Below are 22,868 nucleotides of genomic sequence, written 5' to 3' on the forward strand. Positions count from 1 at the left end.
TATACTAAATTATCATGCATAAACATTAAACTGTAATTTTTTCTTCAAGCTGAACTGGGTGGCTTGGTCCCAGTAGCACATGCAAAGGGACCTGCCCTGCCTTCTTGCTTACATACATATGTAATGGTCTCCAAATCAGTTTAAATTTGATATGGTAAATGTCTGAATTGCAAATTAAGCAACTTATTGCATAACTAAGTCATTTCTGTGAGTGGCTCTTCTGCTAAAAGTTTGTGCACCCCTAGCATATACACTTAAAAAATTAAAATATTTTGTAATAGTGTTAAAGTATATCAAATATGTCACCCATACGGATAACATATTTAAGCTTACTAAACATGAGCATTTGCAGAAAATTTTCCGTGGAGGCAGGGAGACAAAGATTGGAGGCAAATAATTACATCACTTAAATTTTTATTTAATTTCATGTCTAGATTATAGAATACATCATCACAAAAACTTATTTTTCATTCTCTTCCAAGCACGCAAATACCCAAATTGCCTCCTCTTGCAGATACTGGTGTAGTTATATGATGGCATAAATCCAAAATTTTTCAATTTGCATTTTTAAATATTAATTATATGCAGCAAAAGCAATCTAATTTAGTTTTTAATGAGAATTATTATAATGTACTGTAGACACCCTCAAAATATCTATAGCTCATGGATAATTTAGCTAGCCCTTTGATATAAATACACTGCCCTCCAAAAAGGAACAGCATGTTTTTTGTATCTAATTTGAGAATGAAATAACATAGAAACGAGAAATTTGCAGGACAAGTTATGAAATAGAATGTTTAAGTAGTAACTTACTTAAGAAGAACTATACTTAAGAAGTAATGAATACAACATAGAATACTTTTAAAGTTCAACAAAAACAAGTATTACAACAAAAAATTGCACTTTTGGCACAGAAATCGAGGCTTGGAGAAACAGTACATCACAGTTTTTTGGGGGAAAATGTGGTCGTAACATTAAAAAAATGGACTCTAATAAAGAATATGTCCACCCCTACTGCAATACATTGGCGGCAGGGACGTTCCATACTGTCAAGTTGTCGGTCAGTGATATGGGAAGCAATCACCAGACACAGAAAAATCTTTGCTCAAGCTCACCTAGCGACCTTGGAGGAGGACTTAAAGTAGCAACCTGCCTAACAAGGTATTCCCAAAGATGCTGTATCAGATGATTCATATCTGGGGACTGAACTGGCCATTCCATCCATTCCATACCGTGACCCTCAGGATATTCTTCAGGAAACCGAGCTCAGTGAGATTATGTATTGTCATCCATCAGAAGAAATCAAGGTCCAAGAGCAGCGGCATATGGGAGGGCATATTGATCAAGGAATTCGTCTCGATATCTCACACCAGTCAAAATTCTTCTATGAAACACATACAGGTCAGTGTGACCACTGAAAGAGATCCCAGTCCAAACCATTATTCCAGCACTGTGTCTTTTCCCTATGTGGGATTGGTTGTATCTGATGCATTGTTCTCTCCATATCAGCAGACAACCTCAATCACTCTCGAGTGTGAACTTGGACTTGTCTGTGAGGAGAACAGATGCTGATTGTTGACTGTTCGAGGAGAAGTTGCTCTCTTGCCTAACATAAATGGGGCCCTCTGTGTCCTCGGGTCATGGAGACACAAACAACTGGTCATTTTGCATAAAGACCTGCATAGTGCAGGCATCTGCATACTGTTGTACCTGAGATTCTTGTTTCTGTTGCTACTAAATGATCTGCCATGAGCTGAGGCACAATAATTTTGCTCCTTCTTTAGGCCGAAAGAGCTAAATAACGTCTCCCGTAGGTGTTGTATGTCTTGATCTGCCTGGAACATGTCTTCTAGCTATAGAATCCTCGGTTTCAAACTGATTCCACAGTTGGTGGACCACATTACGAGAGACATTAGGACATCTAGCAGCATCAGCATATGACATCCCCATTTCCTTCTATCTGCCACCTCAATGAATCAGACAAACGACTTCTCCTGGATATTGTCAACGAAATTGTTCTTGCAATTTTTGCATTTTTTCCTCCACCTGCGATATATGTATTAATAAATAAAATAAAAGTGGTAGCTGTTGTTTTTGCATATATTTTCTTAAACTTCATTATTATCATGCGTATAAACTTAGGAATTTAAATGCTACTGACATTTTTATAATGGTGAGCTTTGAAAAACATGCTGTTCCTTAACTTTTGTAGGGTAGTGTATATAATGTTTTTCACCTTTATTGAGTTTGTATTCTAAATAATGTTTCTTATTTTTTAATTTCGTTTTTCTTTTTTATATGTTTGATCTCAATAAATAATACTCTAAGGCAGTTGGCACACGCAAAAGTTTATATCATCCACACTTGTATCACCTGTATAGTCCTTTTCCATGATTCTTATGGGAATATTTTGTGTTCCAAGTTCCTTTCAAGTCTGAACATGTTTAGAATCGGATGTAAACTGAATTTAGAGTAGCCACTAAAAAGAACATAGGCCCTTTGTTCTAGATTCCAGTCCTTATATTCTCTACACTGGTTTGGGTAGTCGTGCATTTTTTATTGAGGTTAATGAAACACAAATCACTGGCATTTTGGCACAAAGGCTTTTCTGTATGTAGTTTGCCACAAGGTACAAATGTTCCTTGAAAGTTGTGGCATACATTTATGTGCAGAAGCTGATATTAATCCATTAATGACTGCACTACCTTTCACTTTGAGGAATTGAGCAAAAATTATTTTTTGATGCATTAGAATTTAACTAACAGGGAAAAAGAATATCTAATTTTTATTAGAGATGCAAAATGTGGGGGAAACGTGGCATCAGTTAAAACCGAATGAAACATTTGCTATACAAAGACACATTATATTTATTACAAACAGTTATCATTGTTCTTTCACAATGTTGCATCTTTTTCTTATGGCAGTTTAAATTTTCGTGATAATGTCATTTGTAAGATCCTTTATCGTTTCACTGCTGAAAGAATCAATGCTGAAAGAAAAATGGTCGGCCAACCCAATGAGCGTATTAAGATCTGCAAATTTTCAGGATATTCTTCCTTATTTCCAGTAATGCCAGTGCAATACTTCTTTAGAAATCTACCGAAGAATTTTTAGGAGGTACAGCAGTCTTATAACATTCCCCTGCATTTGATTTAACTCCATCAATATGTAAAAATAGGTCACCACCATTTCTTACTTTTTAGTTGTGCATTATGCACATTGCAGTAAAATTCTCCATACAGTCCACACTACCCATATATTTATTGTAATTTCCAGTGAATTTAGGTTGCTTTAAAGTTTTTTTCCTCTCCTCCCTGATTATCTGTAGGCCACTGAAAGTGGATCATTTGCATCAAAATTATTTGCCATAGCTACTATGGAATTGTCACTGTATTGAACTGCTGTAATGCCATGTTGTGATGCCCCCTGTGCTTCTTTCTGCCTGTCTACTTATCAAATGCAGTCATACATTCCATGTTCTCCTTTTATCATTTTGTTTACGTGTATATTGAGACAATTTCCTAACTTTTTCTCATGGATTCTTCTAATGACATAAAATCCCAGATTATTCAATTTATTCATATCTGGCAAAGGAACTTCCACTGCACTTAAAACATCTATTGCCATATTTCCATCTGATCCAAAATCGGTCACTTTCTCTGCAGATTTTCCTGAGTATTTATCAAAATGATACAAGTAGCCTTTAGAAGAACTGAAACAGCAAATTTTGTACCCAATTTTGGTTCTCCTTTGAAAAAAAAGTTTGCATGAATGTCTACCAAAGTAAGTAGCTTGTTGATAGAAAGATGTGTTGAAAAACTGTCGTACTACATAAACTAGCATTTAAAATATTTGGCAGCATCAGCATATGTTGGAGGTCCTGTGAAAATACAATGTAAGTTCAAAGCCATCCAATGACATGCTTACAAATGAATTGCTACAAATGGCTTGACTTATGCCTTATTCTTCCCACAGATTCTTTTTTCCCCATAGATGTAAAAAGATTTAATATCCAGTTTGCACAACCAAGCGTAAGCTCTGATCAAAAGTATCAACAAATGCTTCAAGACACTAATGAAACTGGAATGTGGCATGTTGATTCTAACCTAACAACAATAAGAAAAATGAAGAAGCCAACAATTAGTGAAGTTTGCAGCTGGGTGAAAAAGTTAGGAAATGGTGGGAAGAAAAAGGCTATTATATAGGCCTTTAAAAATTGTGAGATAAGCAACAACATGGATGGTCCAATTTACAGAGAGAGTGCCTCTAGTGATGATAATGAACTAGTTGATGTAGCTTATTGATAGTAGAGCAATGAGAAATTGTTTCTATGATGAATGAAAAATAGTTTTTTCTTTATTAAAATAAAACATTTTGCAGTGAAAGTTCTTTTCAAAATTTTAAGCCCAAATAACTGGGATCCTTATAGACGAGAATTCTTATACATGTTAAAATGCAGTTATTATTTCACAAAATAATGTTTTTATAAACATAAAGTTAACTGTGCATCCAATTGTAGTTATAGTCATTTACTTAGTTTTAATTTTAAAAATCCATGTTTTCCTTCATTGGGTGATTACCTATTACAGAATCTCATCATAAAATAATTTCGTTTTGTATGCTACATCTTTTTTATCATCTGCAATATCTGAAATGCTGTCATTGGTATATTGGGTTCAGAATTTAATTCATCAGTGCAGCAGTCAACATTACTGTGCTAATACCACACAAAAATTATTTCTTTTTTGTCAAATTTATATGAACTAGAAAACTTTCTATTTTATCAATTTGTATTAACCATCTGTGTTATGATCTATATGTTGTGTATTTTGTGTGTGTGTGTGTTGTTTTTGTTATTCCAGTTAACCAGAAAAGCATTCAAAGTTTGAATATCGTAACAAAATTGTTTGTATTGCTTTCTGTAATGCAGAATTGTTGCATTAATGTAAAATTTTAGAAAATGCTTGAAAAATGAGGATTTTAATTAACTGGAAGAATCATTGTTTAGATTTTTGTTATTGTTCTCTGGTTATTTTTAGAATATTAGGTTTTAACGAAAGTTTCTCGCCACTGCAAATATCATTTGCACAAACAGTGTGTGTTGGCATGTTTAATCATATTTTGTTAAATGATTTTTGGCATTTGAAAGAAAGAGACTTGCTTTAGAAAATTGTATTGTGAAATTTGTAAAAAATATATCGTTAAGTGCAAGGTGTCTGAAATGGGACTATCACGCTACCAGATTAGAACCATCATTGACTCTCAGTTCTATTGCAAAACGTCAGCTCCTGAATGTAACCAAATCATGCGTATAGCTTTACGTACTAATGTTGTATCATATGACATTGTGAAGGTTTGTTACCAAAAGTTCAAGAACAAGGACTATAACATTCAAGAAGCAGATTGCCCTGGCTGGCCTACTGATGTTGATGAGACCCACCTGTGAGAACTTGCGGAAGAAGATCAGTATGCAACCACTCGAGAGCTTGCTAAGAGTAAGACATTAGTGCCATGTCCATTAACTGCACTATGCATTGCATAAACTTGACATACAAGTTCAAATTGCTGGGTGCCGCATGAGCTGACTCAAGCAGATAAGGACAGACATGTTCAAGCCTGCACTAATCTGCTCAAATACCAATGCAAGGACAAAATTCTGGACCAGATCATCATTTGTGATGAAAAGTGTATTTACTTCAACAACACAGGTCGAAAAGGGGGTTTGGTCTGCACCCGGGCTGTCATAAGGTGCAATTTGTCTAACAAAAAGACCATGCTTTGTATCAGGTGGGGACTGTCTTAATATTATAAACAAATTATATCTGGAAAAAGGTAAAACCATTGACAGTAAGGTGCTAGTCCGTGTTGGTAATGCTGTCAAGGGAAAACTTTGAACTGAGTTCCAGGGCAAAAAAATAATGTTCCATCAAGATACCGCAAGACCACATGTGTTTGCATTCACGGTCTGGACTCTGTACGGACTCAAATGGAATATTTTGCTATGCCCACCATAAATACCCCTGAATTCGCTGCTTTGGACTTTTATCTTTTTTCACATCTGCAGTTACATCTTGCTGGTGCTATCTTCCATTCTGCGCAGGACTTCTGAAATTAGGTCGATCTGTTTATGGACTTGCGGCTGACAAGTTTCTGGGCTAAAGGCTTTGAAAAACTACCAAAAAATGCTTGCATAAAATCATAGATTTGGGTGGTGATTACTACCCACACTAAAGGTACTCCTTTCATGTTGTTTTCTCCCTAACTTTATTAACGTTTTTTGGTGAAAAACTTTTGTTATAACCAGATATGTCATCCTGTAATATAGGCATTTCCTGCTATTTGATATCTATTCTTCACCCTTTGTATTCAGGACCAGGACCAGACATTTGACTTTGGTTTTTTTGTTTACATTTATTGGGTTGGTGGGGAAAGTTCTAGCTATTTCAAAACTAAAAAGTCTTTTTGGCAGAATGTTCTTGAATTTAAGCCATAAGTGTACATAAAAAAGGGTATGAGGAGCAAGCGAGTACAGCCAAGATAACCTTCATCTTTTTAGCATGAGTTTTAATGTGCTTTTGAGTAATTCCTTTATTAAAATAGGCTTAATATTGCTGAATCAAGTTCTTATATTAACAACCCATCAGAAAGGATACTGTGAGAGAATATAGTGGAAACTAATTAGGTCTTTATTTTGCAAGATTGTAGTTTTAAGCTTGTGGCTATCTTGTGGTGGTATGCTTGCGTGTGTTGCCATCTATTAGCACCAGTGAGAAGTGCAGCAGCATACAAGTTTTGCATGATCTTGGGATTTGATCTTGCGTCTGTTACATGGGAGTTGGAATATCATACCGCTCTAGCAAAAGAGCTCCTATGCCACAGATTCTGATATTTGAACTGCTTTGTAATGCAAGCATTTGTTTAACTCTTGAGATCACTACACACTTTCCTCCCAAGCATTTCTGATGCAATATAAGGAGATACAATTGGTCATTCCACAATGACCACCCCCAATGATGAGAATGATCATTGCATTGGATAACCTGTGCCTGTTGCTCCAATGTGGGGGCATACTTAGTTGGTTCCATTGATGCATGGTGGAGCATGGTTGAAGGAACAGCTTGCCCATGTGTGACATAGTTCTTCATTTCTCCTCAGCAGGGGGAAGTGTGTGTAGTTCTGGGTCGCCATTGTAGTGATCATGTTGCTATATACTTGGTCTGTATGTAGTTGCATGCCCATGTTGCCATCTATTAGCACCACTAAGAAGTTCAGCAGCACACAATGTTTGTATGCCCTTGAAGATAATGATCTTGGGATTCAATCCTGGGTCTGTTATTTGGCAGTTGAATACTGCTGTTGCAAAAGAACTCCCGTGCAACAGATTCTGATATTTGAACTGCTTTGTAATGCAAGCATTTGATTAGCTCTCGAGATCACTACAAATTTAAAAATCTATCTGTGTAAAATAGTATACTTCATCATTGATAAACCTATTTAAACTTAGCCAGACATTGTTCCTTCAAGGTTCCTCATGACCTCATATGGCTCAAGCTACTGCCTAGAAGTTACTAAACCTAAGCTGGAACATTTTGCCATGTCCTTTACACAGCCAGTATTTTTCATTAACAGTTTGCTGCAGTAATTCTCTTATGAAGCAATGAGCTTTAAGTGAAGTTGAAATGTTATATTGCCTGGCAAATACTTTTTTTTTTCAAAGCCAGCTCATTGTTACAGGTTTCGATCAGAAATCATTCTGAATGTTGGTAGAAGTTTATCAAGGCAAGTAGTGTCTGGTTTTCTATAGTTTGTGGTTTTGTAATGTATATTCCTAAGCAGCCAGGACTTTTCCAGTAGCCCAGTATATATGCATTCGTGCATGTGTATAGTACATTATTTAGGTTTTGCATACCATTTCAAATGGCATTCAGTGCATTTTGTATTTTTAGAAAGTTGCATAATAAAACAAAAAATTAAGCATGTTCGTAATTCGATGGATTTTTGATTTTCAAGATGAGTCTGAATCCCAAGCTGATCGATAAACAGGGAAAAATTGTAATAAAAAGTTTTCTCCAATTTGCATGATTGCAAAGTGTCAGCTAAGCGAAATGCTCGCCTTAATGAATTGAATATCCTTGTAATTATGTTGTATGGTCAAAATGTGCTAACCTGTTCCTTTGTAAAGCTAGTTTTTAAATTCTTTTGTTTGTTTTGTTAACATGTATTTCTTATCTAGTAACTTTCTTTTCAGTTGATTGCATATCTGTTCAGCAGAAGTTTTACCATGATATCAAGTCATCAGCATCATGTTTGCAACATGTTAATTTACTCCTTATGTTCCTGTAATAATGCATTATATAATAGAAAAATGCTAGATATGACATGAATTCTGGAGTGTTACTGAGAATTAAAATTAAATAAGCAGGTGAATGACAAGAAATTATTTAATATAACATATAGTTTCAAGGAGGCAAGAAGTTCTCTGCACAGCTAAAGAAATGTTAATTTTATTTATCTCCTGACAAAGTTTGAAAAACTGTTAGGTATACAATATTAATAATATGTATATAATTAGAAACATCCCTTTAGTTCTGTTTTTGTGATTGTCAACGTGGAAAATCTGTTCATCATATCACTATTTTAACTTTTTTTGTGTATACTGATTCCCCTTCATGCAGATTCTTCAATCATTATCTACATATTTTGTAGAACAGTTGCTGAAAATCTCTAATGTAATTAATGAATTCAAGGATAATTTATTTTTCAACGATTTTGTAAAAAAGGCTTGGACCTTTCTGTATGTAATATCAAAATACTGTAACCATACAATGAATTTAAAAAGTATCTGTAATGAGGCAGGCATTCAACTAACATATAAATGTTTGATTTTATGCTCTTTTCAAGTACAGAAAAGAAAATATATCTCGGTGAAAACAATTTATTCTGAGAATGGATATAAAACCGAAAATAAATAAAATAGTAGCAAGAGATTACTATTAATGTTAATGAATTCAGTCATATTTCTCATCAGTGTCCATTTGTATTTGAGTTCTTGAATTTTTAAGATGAGCTTTTTTTTTTTTTTTAAGTAATTTATTAAAAGGGTCTGTGATACTTTTATGAATAGTTTATATATATTCCTAAAAAGAAGTATTTTGAAACACCTTTATTATTATCAAACTATTTATTATGTATTAACATAAATGTACTATATTTATGCTCCTGAGTTTCAGATTTTGCTAATGAATTTTCATTTTCATACGAAGAAATTATTTAAACAAAAAGAAAATAACATTGGAGCTTTTAAATCCCGTACTTGCTGTACTAATTATGTTATTGTATTTATTTATATGTTTAAACCAATATTTTTTTTTAACTTACCTTACTGTAAATATTTAAACTTGTACATAAAGTAAAAATTTTACATTTAATATTGACAGTATTATGTACACTACTTAGTCAAGATATATAATTTTAGGTAAATATTGTTAATCCATTGTTGTCTATGGCAGTGAAAAGGAATATCAAATATTTATACTATTAGTCTTGAATATGCCGTAAATTTTTAGAAAACTTAACAGAAGATTTGTGATATCGTATTACATGTTTAATTTTTAATGAATTATTTTATTATTCTTTCTCTAGTATTTTGATGTATGTAATTTCATTGTACATGTGTTGCTGAATACTTAAAAAGAAAGGAAGAAAAGGTCATTTGAAATAAAGAAGTTATCATTTCATGTAAATTTAGCTAAATATATATTTTAATATTGTAACTTACTATCTTATATTCTTTAGGGGGGGGAAGAATATAACAATTGATCTTACTTTGAATCTTAAATGAAGAGGTCGTAGAAGAATCTTTCAGACTTTTCATTTAGAAAGTCAGTGATAAGCAAAAACTGGATTTTGTAGTTGGCTTGCCTTTCAAAGCTTTAATGATATCTGTATTTTTGGAAATTAATTTATCAGTTTTATGCAAGTTATTATCAGCAGTATTAATTATCAACAGTTCACTTTAAATGAGAACCGAAGTAGCAAAAACTGCAAAAATTATGCTGTATGGTAAATTTCAGTATGTTTTATTAGAAAATATCTCTTATGTGTTTGAAACTTTCTAACTTAAAATGTAGTACAGTACAAAGTCCGAAATCCGGACTTTAGATCATCAATTTAAATCTAGTAAGATGGCATGTAGAAATTATAAAATTAAAAATATGAAATCGAGATTTATGAAATAATGAAGTATATATGATCTACAGGGTATCAAAATTTACAAAAAAGAAAAAAAAAAGCTTTATATTTATTTGTTTACCTTATTAAACATTTCCTTCAATGTAAGTTGTTTAAGTTACTTCATATTTTGTACTAATACTTTCTCTTTAATTCTGTAGGCATAATCTATTGTTTAGTTACATTGTTGAAGTCCTGTAACTGCTGTTTCGAGAATTCCAACTAACTTGTCAATCGAAATTATCTCGTTTTCAGTAACTTCTCTGTCACTTTCTTCACTATCGGTAGAACCATACTACAGATTTCTCCATCATTAATTGATTGATGATTGAGAAGCATTGTCATCACAATGAAAAACTTTTTTTATATATCATCTTCATTTATTACTGCTTCTCCACATTTCTTTAAAAAATCCATTAATTGGAAAATTTCACCTTATTTTGCGATATCCGAAAACCTTTAAAATTAGCGGCTATCGTCATCAAATTTAGCTACCCTTCATTATACATATTTGGCTATGCATCATGAGCTTGGCGACTAATGACAGATTGTTTCGCTAAATTTTGTCTTGCTTCTATCACATACTAAATTAAGCTTGAAGTGTATTAGTTTAGTTATTTATTATACTTATGTCTATTTCTTGCGCATGCTTAAACCTTATTGAGGGCCGGTGTTAGATATCTTAACACCTGATGCAGTCTTTGTGGGTCCTAAATTCTGCGACTCGTTGTGGCCATACGAGCCCTGACGCTGGTTCTGGGTTTATGTGAATAACAAGTCAGTTAGACTACAAGAGAAACACGCTAATGTGACAATCAAAATCGTAAAAAACAACCTTGTATTATACCTACGCTAAATACAAGGTTGTTTTTTACGATTCTGAATAAGTCAGTTATTCTGAATTCAAATAGCCCTAAATGTAATCTTTGGGCCTATCAGTATCATCAACAAAATCTATTTTTAGCACATGGAAAGAAATTTTTGGTAAATTTTTCCTTTGTCAACATTTTTTAGTGCATTTAACTTAAATCTGTAATCATCGCCAAGCGGAATGCCAACATAAAAGGTTACCGTACTTCTTTATTATTCAATTACTAACATAAAAAAATTGTTTAGGCATTGCTACATGAGTCATTACTCAAGTTGTCATGTTTTAATAAACATGTGGTGATGAAAGGGAAGTATTAAAATAATGATTTTCCAGATTGGCATCAGATCAACGATGTATCAGTGTGGAATGTTTCGTTTTGAGATGTGTGCCAAGCACATACGCAGCAATGGAGCCAAATTACAGATGGTGCAAATTTATGCTAAAATGATTGTTTTTTCAATAAGGTATTTTATTTATTGTCGAAGTGAAATTAAGAATTGGGACTCTCCAGATGTTTTATTATGCACAGAGGGAAGAATCAAAATGTGCATGCATAAAGCTTACGAGAAAAACTTTTGGTGGTTTTGAGGTCTGGATTTTAGATCATTCCAGATAATGGACGTTCGGATTTCAGACTTTGTACTGTATTTATTTAAATACATTCTTTATCTGTTTTTAATTCGCAAGAAATTAAAAATATAAATTTCTTTGAAATGCACACCACCTGACTGTTTCTGCACATGCCATAAGCATGCAATGTTTTTATGTTTTTTCAAAGCATGCATTTTCCTCTTTCATTTCATTTGAATTTCACCCAGCTACTTTGTGTGCAACAAAATTCTTTCTTATATATATTTTTTTATCTTTACTAGAAAGTTATTTATTTGCATCTTTCATTTCTACTGACATGAATGAGAACTGTTGCTAATAGCTTCAAAAAACATCTTCTTTTCTTTTCTTTTTTTTTTTTTTTAACTGCAGTGAAACATTTTCCATCAGGATTCTGTATAAATGTTTAAAAAAGGTATTCTCTAATTCTTTTAGAGCTTTTCACAATCTTATATTTTCTAGTTTTAAAAGTAGAAACCAGAATTTTAATTTCATTATCCTCAAAATGTCTTTTTCTAAAATCCTTTTTTATATTACCATTTCTTAAATTAATATTATGCTCACTGCAGGTTATATAATTTATTCACCTTGGTCATAATTTTGGAATACAATACTATGGAAGTGTTTTCATTTGAATGTTCCAAAACTTTCTTATAAATTTTTAACTTCATTTAGCAGTTTATTTTAAAATCTTAAAATAATGTTTAATGTTTAAATTTTCATAAAAGTTCTGAATTATATTGCTATTTTTAATGTAGATAGAATGAGAGGAAAAGGTATGTCATATTACAGGTTGGTTTTAAAATAACCATGCAGTTATGTAAGAACCAAAATAGTTGATTGAGCAAGAATCAGCATGGTAGTAGACAGTCTCATTGCTTGGGAAAAGACTGCACAATGCTTTCTATTCTGAGAAAATCAGTTTCTGATTGAATCATATTATTTATAAAAGGTGCACAGTGCTCAGCTGCAATTAAATTATTTCCTAACATGCTGTACTAAACATTATGAGCTTTTACTAAACATTGTTCTCATATCTCTTACTTTTACCTGCAAAAATTGATGTTAGTGTTGTTCCATAAAACAGGGGTTCCCAAACTTTTTCAGTAGGTGACACACAGTTTGGTTATTTTTTTCACGATGCCCCTGTTGCAATATTTCTACCATAACATTAATCAAGCTCATATAAAAACATTTTAGTGAAAATGTATAATAATTTTAATTGATAAGAAAACATACAAATAATAGAAACCTTCAGTAACAAATTAGAAACTCATTGTGACAGGAGAGCTTGTTGATGCCCATTACAGTTTTTCAAATCGCAGAAGGTGCCTTGATAGAGCTATTGTCATTTCTTGCTTCACGTTTATTTTTGAATGATATTTGGTCTTTATTAGGGCGATAGCTGGAAACCAAGCTTCGGGCAGATAGGATATTGCAAAGGGAATGAGGATCCATAGAGCTTTAGAACTTAGAAGTTGATTGAAATTCATAAACTCTCTTTGTCTTGTGAGTGAAAAGAATCTTGGATTAACATAAATTTCTACATTATCTTCCATAAAGTATTTTGCAAACCAGTCAGTGAGCTTTTAAAGGTATTCCATGTAAAGCAGCAGCAATTCCTGTAGAATGAGGACTTTATTAGAACTTGCGTATTGGCACAATGTAGAAAAACTGTCATGAGCACCATTGTCATTCAGTTTTTTTTTTTTTTTTTTTAATCCCACTACTGCAGCTGTTTCCTAAATGCTGAAACCTTTTCTACAAGTTTCAAGATGTGCATACATTGTCTTGTTGTAACAGACTCAAGAACTTAAGTTTGTCAAAAAAGTTGCCCTAACATGCTCGTGTCAGCAGAAAGTCTCATTCGGCAAAATTCATAGAGCGATCGCATTACCTTCCTCTAGCAGAAAAGTGTGAAATTCTTGATACAGTCCAATCACACGAGACAGGACGTTGTTAAGTGAAAGAAATCGTAAACTGCAATAGCATAGCATAGCCGTGTGTGCACCTTTCATATCCTTGCACAGTTTTTTGAAGAAAACCTGCTTGTCTAGTTTTTATGTAGTTCCCTACGTCTATGGCACATTCTAATGCCATACTCAACTGAGGGCTAAGTGACTTCGATGCTAATGGATCCCAGTATATAATGTAGTGGGTCCACACAGCATGTGGTGTTTCACTGTGAATAAATACCTGCAATCCTGCATAGTGACCGTACAATGACCGAGTACCATCAGTACATACACAGATGCAGCTTTTTCCAATCTAAATCATTTTCCATTATAAACTCATGAAGCATTTTGAATAAGTCTTGAGCCTTTGCACTTCCAATGATGCTCTTACAGAACAGAAGATCTTCACATTATCATCCAGGAAGTGTACATAATGTATAAGATTTGCAACTTTATTACTGTCAGTAGCCTCGAGATTCTGAGCAATACATAGAATTCTTTATACATACAACCTATACATTGAATTCTAATAGTGTTGTTGAGTACAAGTACCTTAGATATGAGTTTCTGCACCATAAGAATAACTATGTCAATAGCAGCTCTTCTGCAATAGTGTGAGGTTTTTTGCACTTCATCACTCACCTTGAAAGACACTAGCTGCAAGTTACTCGGAACTGACACTTGTTTAGTGAACACACCGCTATGCTTTAGCTTACTTGGGTGCATACATCTGCCATTGTTGTTTACTTCTACTTAAGTAAAAACAAAATCAAAGTAGTTAATTTAATCAATATTTTCTTGTAGTTATGACATTTTTGCCTCTTTTATTCTTCACCAGTTGTCGAAGCCTTGATACTCAAACTTGTACTGTCCTTACTATCTGTTTGCTTTCTTAGTAAAAATCTTTTCATTTTGTGAATTATCGGTATGAATTCTTCAGGTTTTTTTTGCAATATTTCGTCAAGATCACGACTTTTCTTTTTTCCCCTGTAGACATATAAGATTGTACGACCTTCAACAATCGTTTCTGAGTTTGATACTGACAGTCGCAAACAGAAAAAAAGAAATGCCAACAGATTCCACTACTGAGAAGCCAAATGTAGCAGTCATGTTACAGGAAATAATAGGTGCAAAAATATATGAGAATAATCGAGTACAATCCGACGCAACAACATAGAATTATTGCAAACTGAAAGAACTAAGTGACAGAATAAAGCCCTTTAAAAATTGAGAGCAAGAATTAGTTTAGATCAGAGTTTCTTAAACTGTGGCAAACTGTTAGCAATTTTAACATCTCTTTAACTTATTATAATTTTACAATTCCCAAATATTTTTACATAATGCATCTGAAAATAGGTAAAAATAAGACAATACAGGCAAAGAAAAAAATGAAAAAGTTTTGATGCATTTTTTTTTTATAATAGAAACATCCATTTTACTTTAAAACTTAAAACTAATGACCTAAAACTGCAATAGTTTATTACATTACAAGGAAAGAAACTAACAGTTTCACTCATATGTGTGTCGGATTTGCCCAATACTTATGGGGTCCAACAAAATTTTCGTAACTATTATGGGGTCCCCACACCAAAAAGTTTAAGAAACTCTGCTTTAGATTAAAAGGAGAAATAAACATGTTAAAAATATAATTTAAATGGAATTTAGGTGACCAACTGAAATATAAATACTGAGAAAAATTTAAGGAACTATTATTTTAAGAAATAGAATAAAATTAATGAAATATAATTAATAAAATGTATGGGTGAGCTTTCAATGCAAGTCTTGCTTCTACCTGAAGCAAGGGAAAGGCGCTTCTTCGTGCCTCTGGGCTTACATCAGGGCGCCGTGGCACACACTTTGGGAACCCCTGCCATAAAATATGACAGTTTTGGAAAGCGTACTCTTTCAGCAAAAATATTAATTAAACCATTACCATCAAAAATGTCGAACTGTAGAAAAGATATTTCCACTAATTTTGTTCAGATTCCTTTTCCTTTATTATAAAATGCAAAAGTAAAGGGAACATTAAAGATTCCAAGTAGCCTTTAAAACTGAACTTTGCCATATCGAAATTGAATATCATATTTTGTAATGCACATTTAGAGAAAGTATTTTTAATAATAGCTTTGTATTTTGTGCATTTAAAGCAGAATATTATGTTCAAAACAATTCTAGAATTAAAGACTGAGTGGAAAGTTAAAACATGATTAGATCAGTAACAAGATGAATTCTGAGGTATAGTGAAATTCGCTAAGTTTCAAATATTTGTCGCTTGCTTTAAATTTTCTATTACAGTTTCTAGGTTATTTTTCATACATGTCTTTAATATTGCCTTCATTGCAGTTTACCTAAGACATATAATGCAAAGTTTTCATATTTCAAAATCTAAACCAAAACTTTTAACTGAATTGTCTGTTAAAATTTCAAAACAGGTCCAGTGAATATTTTATAGACTTTTGGAATGTGGAAAAAGAACAGCTTTCTAAGCAACATAAAAGTTGCTGTCCTTTTATCTGTCTGTAGCTGTAAGCACTATTGACGCTAAATGATTTTTTTTTAATTGAGAAGGGTGTTAAAGGGAAAAGATTGTATTAAAAAATAATTTGGTGTAATCTGTAGCGTATCAGATATCATCCACTTTAAAAAATCTTGATGGTATATAAAAATTTGACTAGTTTATAAATGTGAGTATTGTTTCAAATATAATGCATTACTCATTTAGTTGCATAATAATTATTTCTATTACTATTTGCGCATCTAATACTCCCATCCCCCTTTCAAGAAATGTAAATTAAGTGTTGGACTGCAAAATTTTTGCTTCATTTTTTTCTGTAAAATTACTGTCTTAATTGTACGTAACAGTATGTCAACAAGGAACAATTTCAGCTAAAACGTCATTTGTTCAAAGAAAAGTGCATTCGGAATATTTTAATGTTATTTCTGAAGAAACAGCTGAAGTGGCAGTCTTGTCGTATCTGTACTGACATGTTTCAAGCTATTATACCTTCTTCAAACACTGAAAATTCAAGTCTTTTATGCACTATCTTTTAATTTTTTAACAACTGGATTAAAATGCTATATTGTAATTGATATATTTATAGTTAAACTTTTGTACCACTACAAAACAGTCAACTTTTCCTTCCTCACAATATAGTCTCACTGTTAAAAATTTATTTTTTTAATAAAAGGGCAGTACTTTTATTGTTCCATCACTAAATCATTTGTGGGACCAGAAGCATATATGTCTTTTACTATCTGTAGCAGTAATGCATTAATCGACCCTAAAAACACATTTTTAAATGTTTTGTCACTAAAATTATTTCATTTTCCTTTTATATACTTGTTTCTTCTAGTATCTTACAGAAATCCCATGATTGTTGAAATTCTTGTCTTTATCTCAGTTTTGAAGCCTATAGCATAACAGAAACCCATTCATTTTTGGTAACATAACAGCTTTGGTTCTAATAAGCAGACAGCTCTGCTGAAATTCCTAATCCTTCAGGGGAGCATTTTGCTGTGCCACCAATTGATTATTCTTCTTTCAGATAATTTTATGCTATTTTATTTATTTTGGACAATATTTGGTATTTTATTTCAGTTTGAATTCACTTAAAATGAAATTTAATCTTAAAAATCAATGCTGTTGGTACTTTGTTAACAAGAATTTTCTATACAATTACTTCCACGATTTTAAATCTTTAAGAATGCTTAAAATTCAGTACACTTGGTAACTTCTTTATTCAAATAAAGACACCAGTGGTTATAAAGATTTAAAATTTGTTTTGTGCTATTGAATGCTTTTCTAGTTAACCAGAAAATTATCATAGAGATTTTATAATCAAATCCTATGATAACATATTGCATTTTACTTAATCCTTATATACATTATAAACAGTTTGGGCCTGGAATGTCAACATTTTAAGAAATGTGTATTATGCTTTGACAGATTTTAAAAATAGACAATTTAAATATATCTGAAGCTATTGTTAACCTATAATGCAAAGGAAATCAATCCTGAACTTATAGCTTCAATAAAATTATCTAGGATTTCTTTTTTTAAGTGATCTTATAAACCCATTTATTCTTTTAAATCAAAGTAGTACCCTAAGTTAAATTTTTTTATCTTTTATTGACCTGACTACTGTTTTTAACATTTATAAACTACAGATGGGTTTTATATTTAGCCATCTATATTTTTTTATGATTTTGTAATCTTTTATATGTCTTCTAGCATTGCAGTTTTATTTTAATTTTTACATAATCTCATTATTTTAATTTTTATTTGTTTTGTGCAGCTTCTAAGGCATAGGGCTTAATTAAAAGAAGTGAAACGAATACCTCAACACTTATGTTTCATATGAAAAGGTAAAAATTGCTCTATAAATCTTCAGTAAGAAACATGATAAAATATAATTTGAGTTAATATTAAATAATACGTTTTTTGTTGTTGTTGTTAAATTTCAGTCAAGGCTTGAGTAGCTTATAGATGTTAAATTTCGCAAGAATTGCTACTGAATATTTTCTATTCTTCATTTTCAGAAGCCTCATCATGCGTATTGCATTGAATGTCCCTTTATAAAGATATTTTATATTCTTTTCTGTTTTTATTTCTGTTTTACTTTCTTCCATTCTATTAGTAATGGATGTTTATTGATGAAAAAAAAAAATGTTGTAACTGCCTTTTGTTGCTAAACTACTTTATTTTTTCATCTGCTAAACTTAAAAAAAAAAAAAATAAAAATAAAAAAAAAAAAAATTCTGAATCATATCCAGCATTTTCCTGTTTGTGATTATGCAGGTATATTAATTTTTCTAGTTTCTTTCATTAAATTCATAATAAGCAGATAGAAAATGCAAACGGGGAAAAATATAACTCAGTTTACAATTAGTGCATTTGTGTAAAAATCTGAAGTTATGAATTATGTATATTTTTTTTTCAGGTGATTCTAAGCAAATTATTGTTTTCATCTGATAATGGCATCAGTATGGACTATTGTAATCCTAATGGCTTTTATAAAGAATATACATTTATTCTCAGATGCTTTTCCATCGAAGACTGATTACTCGGTTGCTGGTGATTTTGAAAATTTTCCAAAACAAGAATTTGAATTACAAAATGTTTGCCCAAATAACTGTGCCTGTCATTATTTGAAACAGCATTTAGTTATCAGCTGTGATTTCAAAAAACTTTCTTATTTCCCTCAAAATTTACATTCCTCTGTTTATCATCTCAATTTAGCTGGAAATGAAATTTTCAATTTATCTTACACAACTAGCTTAAATGGTTTAAATATTCTCAATGTTTCACAGAATAATGTGCATGAAATAAACAGAAATTGGCTAAATTCACTTCAAAATTTAAAAACTTTAGATTTGTCTAGAAATGCACTGCCTTCAGATGCTATTGAGAAAGCATTTAGTAATCATAACCTTCTGTATTTGAATTTAGCTAGTAACAAACTACATGTTATAACTGAAGTTATGTTTCATGAGATAAATACATTATTAACACTTAACTTAAGTAGCAATGAAATAGTAAATATGAGTTATAATAGTTTTTGGAGTCAGAAAGAACTAAATGTTTTGGATTTATCATCAAACAAGCTAGTAAATATTCGACATGAATGGTTTAAAAATTTGCACAATTTGAAAACATTGATCATGAGGCAAAATAAACTCACATTTCTTAGCAATCTTGTATTCTCGCCTTTGAGTAAACTACATATATTGGATTTAAGCAGAAACTGCATTAAATCTGTTGGCCTTCTAACATTTAAAGGACTTAAAAATCTTCAGTTTTTAAACATAAGTAGCAATAATGTAAGTGAATTACAAAACGGAGTTTTCCGATCTTTGGAATCTCTAAAAACTCTTGACATTAGTGAAAATTCATTTATGAGCATTGACAATATTTTTTTACATACTATCCATCTTCAAACATTATATATGAGAAAACTGAGCCACTTTAAAGAATTAACTTCATCCAGCTTTGCAGGATTGAAAGAAATGAAATCTTTTGATTTATCTGGTTCGGAAGTTGTATCTGTCAATCTAAAGACATTTTCTCATACACCAAATTTAAAACATCTGGATTTAAGTAGTATGCAATTGACAACCTTACAAATGGGAATTCTTAATAATCTGAAAAAAATCGAAACCATTGAATTGAAAGGAAATCCTTGGAAGTGTGACTGTTATTTATATTGGTTGTTACTATGGTTGGGAGAACATAGTAATGCACACCTTTTATCTCCTTCTGAAACATTCTGTCATTCTCCTGCTAATTTAATTGGACATGTTTTACTTGATGCACTGGACCATAACATGATATGCACTAATGCTTCTATTCTTCACTACACTAATAGAACTAAATTCAAAGTAGGGTCACCAGCATATTTAGAATGTCAAGTCGATGGTAACCCACCACCAAATTTGACATGGATAACACCTCAGAAAATGATGCTTCACTGGATAAGCTATAAGAATATCTCTGATCAGATCCCAGCAAGCATTTCATTCCACTCTACTAATTATCAGTTGCTTCAAGGCCCCATTAATGAGAAAACACGACAAGGTCGATTTTTCATAATGCCAAATGGGAGTTTAGGCATTCAAAATGTTGAAAGAGGAGATGGTGGGTTTTACGTATGTGTAGCATCCAATCCTTTAAATTATGATTCAATATCAATTCGATTAACCTTAGATTATGATTATTTTGAACATATCAAAATTGTTAGTGTGCTTGTTGGCATGGCTACTAGTTTTGGATTTTTATTATTAACTTTAATTTCTATTCTAATTAAGATGATACTGAAACATTTTGGTATCAAATGTCCTTGTCGAAGTGGAAGTGCATCGCCCCGAACACAGCAAATTAAAAAAATCCTTGAAAATATGGAACACTATAAGAAACAGCAATTGGATCGCTTGAGAGACAATTATAATGTTCAAGTTCAACGGATAAAAGATAACTGTATGCAGCAAATGGAGCGTTTGAGGGAAAGTTACTCATCTCAAGCTGAACGTTTGCGAGATATTAAAGAGTATGGTACTCTTCAAATTGATCGCATTAGAGAAAATTACTACTCTCAAGTTCAGAGAGTTCGTGATTATAGTGCTAGTCAGATAATTAGATTACGTGAAAATTACATTTTTCAGAGAAATCGAATAAGAAAATTTAGTGCACATCACTTGTATAAATTGAGAGAGAATTATAAATTGCAGCAGCAACATTTAAATAAAATCCTTGAAAATTTAAACATAGAAAGTTGTCGAAATGTTTGTCAAAGAACCGATTCAGTGATCTTTGAACCTGAAATAACATTAGAAAATGTTTTAGTGCCAAAAATATGCCTTCAGACATTTGTTAAAGAAACTTGTGATTCAAATGATAATTCTAGTCAAGTGTCAGCTTATTTCACTCCTGATGATATTGGCTCTGAAATTTCCAGTCATGAAAGTGATGAACATGAAAGCTTAGATATAACTGCTGTTCAAACTGTGTCAAAGACAGACACTATTGTAAAACTGGATAATAAAGAAATAGATAACATTCCGAGTACAAGTTCACATTTAGATACTGTTTGTAATCAGAAGTCTTCAAATGAAACATTGGTTTAGTAATATTTTGACAAACTTTTATGTGTTTGGGGAAGTAATTGTGTAAAAAATAAAGCTGGTAATGGTAGATTTTAAGTTACCGTAAGAGTAGATGTGTTCCAAATTAAGATTCTGCAATGTTGTAAATTTTATGGAATATTGGTTGCATAAGTTAATTGTACAAAATTGTATAGTCTGTTTGTGTTTATTTGTTTATCTTAAATATTAAAAAATTGAGTTCTAGATTAAAAGTATGAGTGAGTTTTTACGATGTAAACAGACTGAAATTTTGAAGAGAAATACAGTAGCTATATGATTGTACACATTTACTTAATATTTATTGATAAGTTCATATTGGTTACTGTGGGTCAGGTATGATTGATTCTAATGAAGACACATACTATGCTAGAAGTCCGACTATGTGCAAGTCTTAAACATGATGGCCTTAAAATTAAACTTTCAATTAAATGGCCACAAGTAGGAAACTTATGTATGTTCTCCAAAAACGAATGCAATCCATTATGCAGAGAATCTCATATAAGAATTTATTCCTAATGTTATATGACTTAATGCTTCTTGTAAGTTTTAAATGTTAAAAGCATTAATCTGAGCAGTTGTTTTCAGGCATCAGAATTATCACATAAAAAAAAGAAACAAACTGTCATATGCATTCATTCTTAAGAATTTCATTGAATATATTTGTAATTTCATAAACTAGTCTTTGTAATAAAATATTTCTCTATATTATTTTGTTGTTTATTTCACGTCTTTACATTGTTTTGTTTGCTTTTGTGTGCCAGTTTTAGTCAATATTGCTTTAAAAAAATTGGGCACTATATCTTAATGCCAACATAAGTGTAAATAACTTCAAGTTACTGCACTTTTTGTTTTTTTTATGTATTTATTCAATATACAGTTCGAGTGCTAGCTCAATTCTGTATTTAGTGATAATTTTACAGGATATCAGTTTTATGTACATTCATTTCTTTTCTAAAACGTCTTTTTGCTTCAAAGATGTGTTTGCTTGTTTCTGGAAATGAAAAAAAAAAAAAATTTAAAATGTAAAATGAATAGATTATTATTTTTAACTGTTATAAATAAAGGGAATGCAATACAATTAGTTATGAAATTTTAGCCGTTTCAAGTTATAGAATTGTATTTGTTTCAGTTACGCTGTTACATCATAGTGTATACAAATAAGTATATTGTGCTTCTCTTTATACACTATAATATTAAATATTTAGTATATGTTTTAAATTTTGAATTGTAACTCACATAATGTTTTTAATAACATTTTATGCACATAAAAATAATTATAATAAGTTTTTTTTAAATTACAAAATATGCACTTGAGAGCAAATAGTAGATCTAGTTCAAACGTAAGATGAATGGATTACTAGAATTATTACACAGATAGTATCACTGCAGGATAACAATCATTCATTATATGGAATATATGAGTGTAATTGTGTGATCCAGAAAACTAACCTTCATATGTTGCAGATGCTGAATATACGTATTTTTTGGAAGCATGTCTCAGAAATTTCAATTATCTATTTCAAACATGGTAACTATTAAATAAATGATGAAACAATGAAAATTGA

The 22,868-nt window shown here is 31.6% G+C and overlaps 1 protein-coding gene across 3 annotated transcripts in view; it reads left to right on the top strand.

Moving 5' to 3' along the window:
- The window catches only part of LOC118200173 (uncharacterized), a 33,906-nt gene extending 11,898 nt beyond the window's left edge, over positions 1-22,008 (top strand). Inside the window, exons 2-4 of one of the 3 annotated variants that reach the window (XM_085808575.1) lie at positions 8,249-8,540; positions 17,961-18,030; positions 18,606-22,008. In XM_085808575.1, the coding sequence (XP_085664701.1) occupies positions 18,640-21,285 (2,646 nt within the window). In that variant the 5' untranslated portion in view covers positions 8,249-8,540; positions 17,961-18,030; positions 18,606-18,639 and the 3' untranslated portion in view covers positions 21,286-22,008. The remainder of the gene's footprint in view (positions 1-8,248; positions 8,541-17,960; positions 18,031-18,605) is intronic. The other 2 variants (XM_035372099.2, XM_035372101.2) reach the window with 2 other exon arrangements.
- Positions 22,009-22,868: the final 860 nt, after the last annotated feature.

This window comes from Stegodyphus dumicola, chromosome X1, assembly GCF_044657685.1.
Source record: "Stegodyphus dumicola isolate Sdum_Otavi_A_Nest chromosome X1, ASM4465768v1".
Classification (NCBI taxonomy): domain Eukaryota; kingdom Metazoa; phylum Arthropoda; class Arachnida; order Araneae; family Eresidae; genus Stegodyphus; species Stegodyphus dumicola.